Source organism: Muscardinus avellanarius (assembly GCF_963383645.1).
Source record: "Muscardinus avellanarius genome assembly, chromosome: 10".
NCBI lineage: Eukaryota > Metazoa > Chordata > Mammalia > Rodentia > Gliridae > Muscardinus > Muscardinus avellanarius.
The window spans coordinates 74,094,191-74,107,119 of record NC_137796.1 but is presented as its reverse complement, the minus strand read 5'-3'; the positions used below and the strand labels follow the sequence as shown (position 1 = coordinate 74,107,119).

Below are 12,929 nucleotides of genomic sequence, written 5' to 3'. Positions count from 1 at the left end.
TGTGCCACCAGCGCCTGGCTATTGTTTTCTGAAGCCTTAGAGGGTCAAGAGCTTCAGAGCTGTGGCTCAGGGTCCCTCCTCCAGCCAGATATCAGTTGGTGCTGTGTCATCTGAAGGTCCAACTGCGGCTGACGGGCTTACTTCCATTATGCTCTGTCCTGTGGTTAGGAGTCGTTGACGCCGGCTTTTTAGGAGGACGCTTAGTTCTTCTGCAGCTGGACCTCCCTGCAGCCACATGGTGGGTGTTTCTCCCCAAAGTTAGTGACCCCAAAGAACAAGGCAGAGCCTGTAATAGTTTATGACCTAGCCTTGGAAGTCACACACCCTCATTTCTGCCTGTTTTCTGTGGGTGGCACTGTGCGGGCCTGTGACTTCAGGATGGCTCCTGGAGCCATCTTGAAGGCTGGTGCCACACTAGTCTCGTGGACTGAGGGCTGAAGCTGGCTGTTCAAGGCAAGGCCACAGTAAGAACCTCCGGAGTTTATTGTGCGCTTCTGGGCATGCGCGAGCTAAGTAGCATCTCAGTCCTAGCCACACCCTGTTCTCCTGTTTTGTAGAGGATGAAACCGAGCTGGCAAAGGCTAAAGACTCCTGCCAGGTGACATGGCCCCTAGGCAGCAGAGCTCACCCAGCTCTTCTGAACAAGGTGGCAGGACCCAGAAGCTTCTGGGGGCTCAAAGTTGTGCATCAGTGCATCTTTTAAAACCATAGGATTCATTCTCTATTTGGAAACATTTTTTTTTTTTCTTTTTGGTGGTCCTGGGGTTCCTGGAAGCCCTTCTACCTCCGGGCTACACTCCCAGACCTATTTTTATATTTTTATTTGGAAACAGGGTCTCTTAAGCCAGAGCGGCTGGCTTCAAACCTGCGCGATCCTCCTGTCTCTGCCTCCCAAGTGCGTGGATTACAAGCGTGCGCCACCACGCCCGGCCTATTTGGAAACTTTTGGAAAGCCCAGTACTCAACCCGGGATACAGAGTTGCTCCATTGTAGGGAGGCGACCCCGAGGCGTCCCCATGCTCTCCCACAACGGCAGGAGCCTGGCTTGAACACTGCTGCTCTGGTCACGCACAGGAGGCGGGAGACTGAGGCGGACGGAGGCCAGTCTGCCCCAGCCAGCCTTCCCCGCCCGGGAAGGCCAGGTGGTCGCAGGCCGTGGCTCTGGGCGCCCGGAGCTCCTGCTGCCTGGACCGTGACCGTCCCCTCTCTGCCCCGCAGGATGGTGGAGCACTGCCTGCACATGTTCGACCGCATGGTCATCTACTTCTTCATAGCGGCCTCCTATGCGCCCTGGTGAGTATCACCGCGCTGCCCCGGCGGTTGCCTCCCCGTCTGTCTTCCAATTTGTGTTTATATTTGGCTGGGTGATTCCTTGACTCCACAGAGGGGATGGGTGAAAAGACCCTGTCCTCCTGCCAGGAAGCAACCACTTTTCACGCGTTTCTTGTGTATCTTTCTAGAGTTGTTGTTGTTATTGTTATTACTGGTACTGAGGATTAAAGCCAGGGCATTCTACCTCTGAGCTACAGCTACACCCCAGCATTATTTATTATTATTATTATTATTATTATTATTATTATTAATTAGTGCACTGGGGATTGAACCCTGGGGTGATCTACCTCTGAGCTATACTCTCAGCCCTTTTTACATTTTTTATTTTGAAACATAGTCTCACTCCGTTGCTGAGTGTTTCACTAAGTTTCTGAGGCTGGCCTCGAACCTGTAATCTTCCTGTCTCAGCCTTCCAGGTACTTGTATTACAGGTGTGCGCCCCACACCAGCTCCTTCCAGAGTTATATAACGCATACAGAGAAAACATGTATGTCTATATATGTGTATATATGAATATGCTTATGCATATACATGTCTAAATAAATATAGGTATACATGCACCCCCCAAGTCCTTATTTTTTTATTTTGAAACAGGGTCTTACTAAGTTTCTGAGAGTCTCAATAAGTTGCTAAGGCTGGCCTCAAACCTGCAATCCTCCTGTCTCAGCCTCCCAAGTACCGAGATGACAGGTATGGGTCACCATACCTGGCCATATACATGTATTTTTTAATTATTTACTTATTTACTTGAGATGCTGGGAATCAAATCCAGGGTCTCACACATATAGCCTTATACATGTATTTTATATTTATAAAGTGTATATTTATAATTCTCCTTTCTGTCTACTTTTAATACAAATGGAAGAAAGCTATACAAATTGTTCTGCAATTTGTTTAGGAATGAAGCTGGGAACATCTTTCCATATTGGAACATTGAAGATTTCCGTTCTTTGTTAAAAAAAAAAATCTATGTTCCTCTTAATAGCTGCATAATATTCCTTTGCCACCCTAAGCATATTTATGGATAGTATGCAACGTCATTCTACTTTTTGGCTATAACAAACAGTGCTGTGGTGTATATCTTTGTCCATCATTAGCAATGTGCATGGATGGGTTGGCTACAATCACATTATAAGTGGGATGGGACACACTTGTAATCCCAGGACTTGGGAGGCTGAGACTGGAGGATCACAGGTTCAGGGTGAGCCTCAGCTATTTGTGTGGCCCTCCACAACTAAGTGGGATCCTGTTTCAAAATAAAGAATTAAAAAATAGGGATAGTGGTGTTGCTCGGAGATAGAATGCCTGTAGGCTCAATTCCCAGTACTGCAAAAAATTAAAATGAAATAGAGTGAGAGGATGTATCTCCGAGGTAGAATGCCCCTGGATTCAATTCCCAGTACAAAAACAAAAACCAACAACGACAACAACAAAAACCCAAGAATGTCTTGCTGAGGCATACATAACACACGAGTCAACATCTCACTGAATTTTTACCAAAACCACAGCCAGAGGTGTCCCCAGAGCCCAAGCAGCCCCTCCGCCAGCCCCGCCCCGCCTAAATGCAATACCAACTCCTGCTGCGTTGCTCCCTCTGCACTCCCTACAGCAGCAGGACCACTGTCCCACACACCTTCTTCTCTGTGCCACGCTGCCTGGTGAGCCCCAGCGGTCACGTGAGCCCTCCCTGCCCCTTCATTCTCCTCACTGGGCGGTCTTCAGAGTGAATACTTGTTTTTTCTATGGGTGTTCGTGTGCACAGTTTGAAGGTTTGGGGGTGTTTGTGACCCCCAAGGCATTCAGGTACCCGTGTAAGCATCACATATAGCGTTTCTGTTGGGTCCGTACTCAGGACGCTGGCGTGCACTTAACTCTTGGACGGATGGGCAGGGACGACAGAGGAGGCTGCTGCAGATGCCGGCGGCCTGGGCTGGCACGGTGGCCATGGGGGCCGAGAGGACAGGGTGGATGGACATAGAAGATATGAAGCAGGAACCTCTGAGCGGCCCGTGAGGGACTGAAAGTGGTGGGGAAGAGGTACAGCCGGGTTCCCACGGCTGGTTTTCCCTGGGACGCCGGCGTCTGTCAGGAGCGGAGCAGCCCTGCTGCCATCTCCCCGGGGACATCCTGAGATGTGAGCTCACGGCAGAGCCGGCTGGGAGACTGGAGCCAGCTCGGCTGTCCTGAAAGCCCGTGTGCTTCTGGCCATCACACCAGGGATGTCTAGACTTTCGCCTGCATTCTGGCTGCAGGGCTGTGGCTTTGGCAGATAGATGGGGTCCAGCAGCGTTGCCCAGGGCAGAAGGGAAGAGCAGCCACAGTTGCGGAGGGAGATTACTCCAGGCACCAGCTCCTCCTGGATCTGCGCCATCTCTGGGTGCCACCTGCTGTCACCGGGCACTTGATCATCTCCCCAGGTCTCTTTTTGTCCATTTCCAAGAAGAATGAAGCTTGGGTTTTGTGCTTAGCTGCACTAACTCGCTGATGGGGATTTCCAGTGAACCTGCTGATGGCCTCCCCTGGCTGTCAGAGTACCCGAGTTTCTATTCTCTGCCCCTGGCCGTGACTGATTGAGCTCCACTGCCAGCCTCAGAGGGGACGGCACCAACAAAGGCACCGGCTCTCTGTCCTGTGCTGTGAGCGCATGGTCCAACTGGGCACACGGCCGCCGAGGGTGCCGATGTCCACACTTGTCAAGGTGAGAGAGGTGGAGAGACGCACCCTGGTTTGAGAGCTCCTTCAATCGGGAGGCTGGATGTGGGAAATGAGTTAGACGGAGGAGCTGGGTACTGGGTGCATGGGGACAGGGAAACTCCAGGTACAGTGACTGGAATTACTGGGGGACATTTTTCTTTGCATTGTCCTGGTTTTCGAGCTGTTCTTTGCAGAGCCTGGAGGTTTCCCAGAGGACCACGGGGAGGATGGAGGCATGACAGACTTTGGGCTGCCCAACCTAACTCCTCAGAAGAACCCTATTTTTTGTTTTGTTTTTGCTTTTTACATTGGGGTTTGCGTAAGAAACCTGCAGAATAGTTGTTTATTTATTTTGGGTACTGGGGACTGAACCCAAGGGTATTCTACCTCTAAGCTACGCCCCAAATTTTTTAAAAATTTGAAATAGGTTCTCACTAAATTGCAGAGGTTGATGTGGAACCAGTCATCTTCCTTTCTCAGCTTCTCAAGCTCTGGGACTACAGGCCTGCAGCACTGTGCCCAGCCCAGATTTTTTTTTTTTTTTTGCGTGTCTGGGGATGGAACCCAGGGGCATTTGACTTCCGAGCTACACCCTCTGCCCTATTATTTATTCTTTATTTTGAGACAGGGTATCACTAAGTTGCAGAGGGCCTCACTAAGTAGCTGAGGCTGTCCACAAGCCGCGATCCTCCTATCTCAGTCTCCTGAATGCTGGGATTACAAGCATGAGCCACCATGCCCGGCTCTCAGACTTTTTTTTTTAAGGGTGTTATAAATTGGCACAGTAGTACACATCTGTAATTCAGTACTTGGGAGGCTGAGACAAGATTGAAGGTTCATGGCCAGCCTCAACAATTTAGTGAGGCCCTCAGCAATTAAGTAAGACCTTATTTCAAAATTAAAAAAGAACTGGGCATGGTGGCAAATGCTTGTAATCCCAGCACTTGGGAGGCTGAGACAGGAGGATTGCACAGGTTCAAAGCCAGCCTCAGCTGCTTAGTGAAGCTCTCAGCAACTTAGTGAGACCCTATTTCCAAATAAAATATAAAATAGGTCTGGGAGTGTAGCCCGAATGTAGAAAGCCTCTGGGTTCCACCCCTAGCACCAAAAATAAAAAATTAAAAAATTAAAAAATTAAAATAAAAAATAGAACTGGGTACTTAGTGAGGCCCTCTGCAACTCAGTGCAACTCCGTTTCAAAATAAAGAATAAAAAATAGAGCTGGGGGGTGTACCTCAGAGGTCGAATGCCCCTGGGTTTCATCCCCAGATCCGGAAAAACAAAACAAAACAAAACAAAACAAAACAAAAAAAACAACTGGGGATGTAGCTCAGAGGTAGAATGCCCCTGGGTTGAAACCTAAGTGCCCCCCACACACACACACAAAAGAGGGATGGTTGCTGCAGTCTAATAGAAGGTTGAAAGGCTCTGGTGTAGTAGAAAGAGAACAGATCATGCAGTGAGAGTAGCCATGTGCCCTTCAGCAATTACTGAATCTCTGAATCTCAGGTTCCTGACCTCTAAAGTGGAGATAAAGGTAATTTGGCCTCTGGCTATCGTGACAAGAAGCAAGATAGGGGCAGGATGTGCACTGCGCCCATCTTTCATGTGGTTACTGAGGCAGGACCTTGTCACTAATGAAAGAAGACTGGCAGAATCACGTGACATCAAATCTTCCCCGATGCTTAACAAAACAAAACAAACATACATAATTGGGAGGGCAAAAGACAAGTCCGTATCAGCTACTGGACAAAGAAGACACAGCCCAATGATGTAATTCCAGAAGGTTCTGAGGCAGAGTGGAGCTGCAGCAGTTAGGGTGCACCCTAACTCTACCTCACTCCCCAGCTGCCATCCTGTGAAGTCCTGCCTACAAGCCAAACCTGCAGAGGGCGTCCTTATCTGTCCTCTTACTGAGGACCCTGGAGAATGCTTCTGGAAGCTTAAGATGAGCAGGGGGTTGGGGCCAAGGAAGCTGCGCCCTCTAGTGTACAGGACCAGGGCTGCTGCTCACACCTTTCATCTCTGGGAGAGGAAAAGGAAGCAACACCCTCTAGTGTGCAGGAGCGGGGCTGCTACTCACATCCTTCATCCCTGAGAGAGGAAAAGGAAGCAACGCCCTCTAGTGTACAGGAGCGGGGCTGCTGCTCACACCTTTCATCCCTGGGAGAGGAAAAGGAAGCAACGCCCTCTAGTGTACAGGACCGGGGCTGCTGCTCACACCTTTCATCCCTGGGAGAGGAAAAGGAAGCAGCGCCCTCTAGTGTGCAGGACTGGGGCTGCTGGTCCCATCCATTATTCTTAATCTTTGGCTTATCTTGATAGCCTGAGATCTTCTTTGATTTTTCGTTTGCTTTTTACTTTGGTCTTGGGTTAAGCATATGTGCAGTTCAGGGAAGGTCTCCCAGCTCTGCTGCTAGTCTCCTGCATCCTCTCCCTGTGTCTTCCATGTTAGAGGCAGTGGCAAAAAGATGCCAGCTCCCTCTCTTCCCTGCTCTCCTCTGCTTCAGTTCAGGTCTTTATTACAATGGCTCTGCTGAGCTGCAGTGACTTCAGGCCCTGAATAAGAAAATGAAGGTAAATTAAGCAAGAGAGAAAATAGGAGATGATAAAAAGAAAACAACTGGAGGAAATGAAAGTGGTGATTTCAGTCCTAAAGAAACACAAGGGCAAAGCCACATCATGATAGGATGAATTAATAAACTCAGTTCAGCAAAAACAGCATAAAAACTACTGTAGCTGGGAGCGATGGCGCACGCTTGTAATCCCAGCATTTAGGAGGCTGAGACAGAAGGATTGTGGTTCTCAGACAGCTTCAGCTACTTAGTGAGGCCCTTTGCAACTCAGTGAGATCCTCTTTCAAAATAAAGAATAAAAAATAGGGCTAGGGCTGGGCGTGGTGGCACATGCTTGTAATCCCCGCACTTGGGAGGCGGAGACAGGAGGATCGCGCAGGTTCGAAGCCAGCCACGCTGGCTTAAGGGACCCTGTTTCCAATATATATATATATATATATTAGGTCTGGGAGTGTAGCCCAGAGGTAGAAGGGCTTCCAGGAACCCCAGTACCCAAAAAATAAAAAATAAAAAACAGAGAAATAGAGCTAGGGATGTAGCTCGAGGTAGAGTGCCCCTGGGTTCTACCCCCAGTACCACAAAACAAAATAAAACAAAAAAATGATTGCAAATCATATACTGATATAGAGGAAAAGCATGAGATGATCAGAGAAGAGTGTCTCCTCCCTCAGATATGTAGAGCATTTATGTGCAGCTCAGGCAGGGCAGTTCTGGGCAGCTAAACCCTCAGCATGCAGGGCAGGAAGTGCTGTGGGAGCCCCAGGCATGCGGGAGGGGGCGCTGAGAGGGCACTGTGGAAGGCAGCTATCTGGGATGGAACCCCGGCCTGCTTGGTCTGAGGCCCCTGGCTATGCTGTTACCTAAGTCAGCACAGCTAAGGGCACAGCTCAGGAAACTGTGCCCTGCAGGCATCTAGCACTGGACAAATGAGTGGGATGAGCTGTGCAGAAGAAAAGAGCACTCAAGGAGCCCGGCTGGAGCAGGGAGGAATCTCCGGCAGCATCTCCCCAGAGCAGCACCCTCTACTGGCAAAACGTAGTATTTCACCTGCTGCAAAGGAAGGGGAGCCACAGGGCCCAGCTGTGTTATTACAGAGCCGACCAAAAGGAGCAGGACCAGCGCAGCAAGGCAATGCGTTGATAGGAAGTACAGATGCATACAATCTTTATTTTCTCTTCCTTTTCTGAGCACCATGGAGTGTCTTCCAGACCTTTTCTATTGGAACCAATGCCCCTGTCTGTGTCTTCATGTGCACACACAACTCTTTCCTTGGCTGTGTGTTGCACCTTGAATACTGGCTTGATGGAATTGACCAAATTGTCCTCCAAACAGGCTTTATTCACATGCACTCCCACTCTTCTGGGGCCCTCCTTCTCTCTTCACTCTTAGACACCGTCTGCTTTTGCTGGTTTCCCTCTAATGCAAGGCGAACATCCCTAATCTGACATGCTCCTAAATCCAAAGCCTGATGGCACTGCTGTGACCTCTCAAGTGGAAAATCTAGCCCTGACCTCATCAAGGGGCCTTGTGGGTCCAAATGTAGGGGCACTGAAAACATTGTACAAAATTACCTTCAGGTGATGCATATAAGGTGTCTATGAGACAGATGAATTTCATGTTTAGATTTGGGTCCCATCTCCTAGATATCTCGTTATAAATATGCAAATATTCCAAATTATGAGAAAGAGAATCCAAAATCTGAACACTTTAGGCTGTAAGAACTTTGGATAAGGGATCCTCAGCCCATAATTGCTTGCTGCTTCAGTTTGTCCAGGGCCCTTTCCACCTCTCTACAGTCTTCTCTGGAGGGTCCTTGTTCCCCCTGTGCAGCTGCAGGGGACAGGGCATCTCTGGGGTCGGTTTCCTGTGACAGCCGGCCATGGAGGGCTAGGTTGTGATGGGTCCTCCTCAAGCTGTGCCCTTGAATTTCTCTCTCCCAGGCTGAACCTCCGGGAGCTGGGTCCCTGGGCTTCCCACATGCGCTGGCTGGTCTGGATTATGGCCTCTGGGGGCACTGTCTATGTCTTCTTCTTCCATGAGAGGTAAGCCAGGGCTAAAGTCTCAGGGTGGAGCACCCCTGGGTGGGTGACATTCCAGGATAATTTCGGAAGTGTGACAGGCCATCCCAGTGTTCCAACTCACAGCTGGCCCGGGCCTCACAGCCTATAGGGCCAATTGGAAGTATATTTCAAAAAGACATCATAGATTCCTAGACCCATTGAACTGGGTCACTGTCTCTCTCCTTCACTGGGCTGTGTTAGCAGATAGTTCTGTAGGCTTTGAGAGTATCATGTTCTCAAAACCCCCTTCCTGCTGACAGGGGCTGGGGACAATTACATGGGGAAAGAAATAGGGCTAGAGTCAAACATGGTAGTGCATGCCTGTAATCCCAGTCCTTGGGAGACTGAGACAGAAGGATCACAGGTTAGAGGCCAGCCTCAATAATTTAGTGAGACTCTCAGTAATTTAGTGAGACCCCAACTCAAAATAAAAAATAAAAAAGGGCTGGAGAGTAGCTCAGATGTAGAATGCCCTGGGTTCCATCCCCAGTACACACACACACACACACACACACACACACACACACACACACACCCTAGAGAAGCAAGAGGAATAACAACAGAATCCTGGGCTCTCAAAGCTCTAGGGGCGGGGGCTGGAGGTCACTTAATCCAGGCTTGCAAGTAGGTTGCAATTGATTCAAGAAACTCAGATCAACTGAGAGTGACTGCTTATGCCCTGTGGGTAAAGATGCTGGGATTGAATAGTAATGTCTGCCATGGGCTGAGTTTATCCATGCCTGCAAATAGACTATGACTGATATATTTGATCCCTGTTCTGGCTCCAGCATGTTGTTTTGCAGGGATGGAAACTGAATCTCAGAGACAGAAAGAGATTTTCCCCAAGTCACACACCCATTGGTACAGCTGGATAAAGTCGGAGCCCAGGAGCACCACAGAAAGTGTTCTTTTTTCTCTTCGTGTGTGTGTGTGGGGGGGGGGACTAAGATGGAACACGGGGGTGTTCTATCTCCGAGCCAAACCCCCAGCCCAATTTTATTTTTTCTCGTTTTGAAACAGGGTCTCACTAAGTTGCAGAGGGCCTCACTAAGTGGCTGAGGCTGGCCACAAACTGGCGACCCTTCTGTCTCAGCCTCTCAAGTACTGGGATTACAAGCGTGCACCACCACGCCTGGCTGAGAGCCCCCTCCTCCCCAGCATCGGGGAGCTGCGTGCTTTCCTGAGGCCAACACGGCTTGTCTTCCTGCCAGGTACAAACTTGTGGAGCTGCTCTGCTACGTAGTGATGGGCTTCTTCCCTGCTCTGGTCATTTTCTCCATGGTAAGTCCGACCTCTGAGGCCAGAGACTGTCAAGGCAAGCCCTCTTGCGTGGGAGCTGGGGAAACTGAGGCTCAGTGGTGCAGCAGGACTTGCCTAAACATCCGGGGCCCAACCGGGCTCCCCACTACTCCCCATGTGACTAAGTCCACCAAGCTCTGTGCTTCAGATCTCTCATCTGCTTAAGGACCGAGAAACCCATAGGCAGTGAATAGAGTGTTCTGGAACACAGTAGGAGCCAATCGCTAAATTCAGTCTATCCTGGGGATATCATTGGCAGGGGCGGCAGGGCTGGAGCAGCTTCCGGTCTCCCCGGCCCTTCCCTCAGTGTCTCAAGTTTTCTAAGCTGCTCGGTGGTCCAAGGACAGCAGGCAGAAAGGGGGCAGCCGCCTACCGCCATGCCCTGTGGCACAGCAAACCTCCCTGTTCAGCCCAGGTGCCCCCGAGAGGGACCTGACACCCCCACCTCACACAGGAGGACGCTTAGGCTCCTCGAGGGGAAGTGACCAGCCAAGGCCATGTAGCCCAGGAGCGGGTGAACTGGGGAGACCGCAGCTCCTCTGACCTCAGGGGCCGGGGTCTCCTGTGACCGTGGCAAATGGGTCTCCTCTCCTGGAGCTTCAGCTGCTCTGTGTGTCAAAGGAGCGCAGGAACCTCAGCCCAGCTGGGCCAGATGATAGGTGTGTGTGTGTGTGTGTGTGTGTGTGTGTGTGTGTGTGTGTGTGTGTGTGTTCAGTGCTGGGGGTGAAACCCACGGGCTCACGCATGCTAGGCAAGCACCCTACCACTGAGCTCTACCCCAGGCCAGTGGTTGTTATTGTAAAAATTATTATTATTGGCAAGTGTTCTATAGTTTTATGCAGTCTGTTCAAAGAGAGAGAGAGAGAGAGAGAGAGAGAGAGAGAGAGAGAGAGAGAGAGAGAGAGAGAGAGAGAGAGAGAGAGAGAGAGAGAGAGAGTATGTATGTGTTTTGCTGGGAATTGAACTTGAATTCAGGGGAATTTTTCCTCCAAGCTACACCCCAGCCCTATTTTTTACTTGAAAACAGGATCTTGCTAAGTTTCTAAGAGCCTCACTAAATTGCTGAGGCTAGTTTTAAACCTGTGATATTCCTGTTTCCGTCTCCCAAATACTGGGATTATAGGTGTGCACCACCACGCTGGGCTAATTTTTATTTTTAATGTATATGTGATACTGGATATTAAACCAGGAGATGAACTACCTCTGAGCTATATCCTCAGCCCTTTTTATTTTGAAATAGGTCCCTGCTGAGTTTTGGTATGCTGGCATCAAAACTGTGATCCTCCTGTCTGAGCCTCCCAAGTACTAAGATCACAGGCATGTGCCACCGCCCCGGGCTCTAACGGAGTTTTTTGTTTTGTTTTGGTATTGGGTATTTGAACATAGAAGCATTCCACTGCCAAGATGCACTCCTAGCCCCTTTTATTTTATTTTGAAATTAAATTGCTAAGGGTGTCCTCAAACCTGTGACTCTCCTTTCTCAGCTTCCCAAGTGCCGGGATTACAGGCATGTGCCACCGTGCCCGGCTATAGCATTTACCATTTCAGCCATTTTTCAGTGTACAGTTCGGCAGCATTAAGTACACGCACAAGGTCATGAAGCCACTGCCGCCATCAATCCACAGGACACTTTCATCTTTGCAAGACTGAAACTCCAAGTTCATTAGACAACAACTCCCCTTGCTCTGCCTTCCCAGTTCCTGGTAACCCCCATTCTACTTTCTGCCCTTGTGGACTCTGGGTAACTCCTAGAGGTGGGATCCTGCAGTATTTGTCCTTTTGTGCCTGGTTTATTTCACTGAGCAGCATATTCTCAAGGCTCATCCATGTTGTAGAGTGTGTCAGAGTGTCCTTTTTTAAGGCTGAATATTATTCCATTGTATGAATATACCGCCTTGGGCTTATCGACTCATGCCTGCTGATACACACTCGGGCTGCTTCTACCTCTTGCCTTTCGAACATGGGAGTGCAAATATCCGTTCAAATCACACATTTCAATTCTTTGGGTATATACCCAGCTGCATTATTTTTTAGAAATGATAAAAAGCTACACACATATTCTCTGAGATTTTGATAGAAGTGGGTTACATTTGAGAATGAACACAGGGAGACTTGGTGATAGGATGGTGTTGAGACACCCACGGGCACTCCTGGCTGGCTCGCCACGCGGGTGTCTTTCTGTTAGGGTGGTGGGGACTGGCTGGCTGCTCCTCTGAGCTGTGCTCTGCCCTGTCTTCCAACAGCCCAACACTGAGGGGATCTGGGAGCTGATGACCGGAGGGGCCTTCTACTGCCTGGGCATGGTGTTCTTCAAGAGTGATGGCAGGATCCCCTTCGCCCACGCCATCTGGCATCTCTTTGTGGCATTCGGTGCTGGCACTCACTACTATGCCATCTGGAGGTACCTCTACCTGCCCAGCACCCTGCAGACCAAGGTGTCTAAATGAGGGTGGTTCAGACCTCATGGGACACTTGGACATTTGGAGCAGAGCATCATGGGAAGCAATCTGTGAACTCCAAGCCAGAGCATGGCACCAGGGCTTTTCTGGGTAGAGTTCTCCATGGGTCTGAGGTTCCTTCTGGTAACAGCCAGATCTTCTCTCAAGTCCCCAGCAAGAAAGAAAGCAATTAGTCATTTCTGCAGAGGAGAAATTAACCCTGTAATGTGTTTCTACTTTAGACAAGTGTTTCCTAATACAACCAACATTAACATCTTCGGGAAAGGGCAACTTGGGCGGCGATGGGCCAACAGGTACATTTTAAGGTCCTGAGGAATCTGGCCAGGACTCCAGGGTCTACATCTATGTTGCCACAGTTCTGCCTGGGGAACTATCCCCTGTTTAGGGACAGTCGCTCAGCTCATAGATGAGGAATGGGGAACCCCCCTGGACCCTGGGAAGACAGCATCAACCAACTGCAGCAGGTGCACCAGGTGAGAGTTCTCTGCAGTTCGCTGCCCTGGGTGGCC

General features: G+C 49.7%; 1 protein-coding gene across 2 annotated transcripts in view; it reads left to right on the top strand.

The window, feature by feature from the left end:
* The window catches only part of MMD2 (monocyte to macrophage differentiation associated 2), a gene marked incomplete at both ends in the record, with an annotated part of 47,643 nt that extends 35,235 nt beyond the window's left edge, over positions 1-12,408 (top strand). For both annotated transcript variants that reach the window (XM_080704605.1, XM_080704606.1), the window contains 4 exons: positions 1,219-1,293; positions 8,543-8,644; positions 9,874-9,943; positions 12,205-12,408. In XM_080704605.1, the coding sequence (XP_080560731.1) occupies positions 1,219-1,293; positions 8,543-8,644; positions 9,874-9,943; positions 12,205-12,408 (451 nt within the window). The remainder of the gene's footprint in view (positions 1-1,218; positions 1,294-8,542; positions 8,645-9,873; positions 9,944-12,204) is intronic.
* Positions 12,409-12,929: the final 521 nt, after the last annotated feature.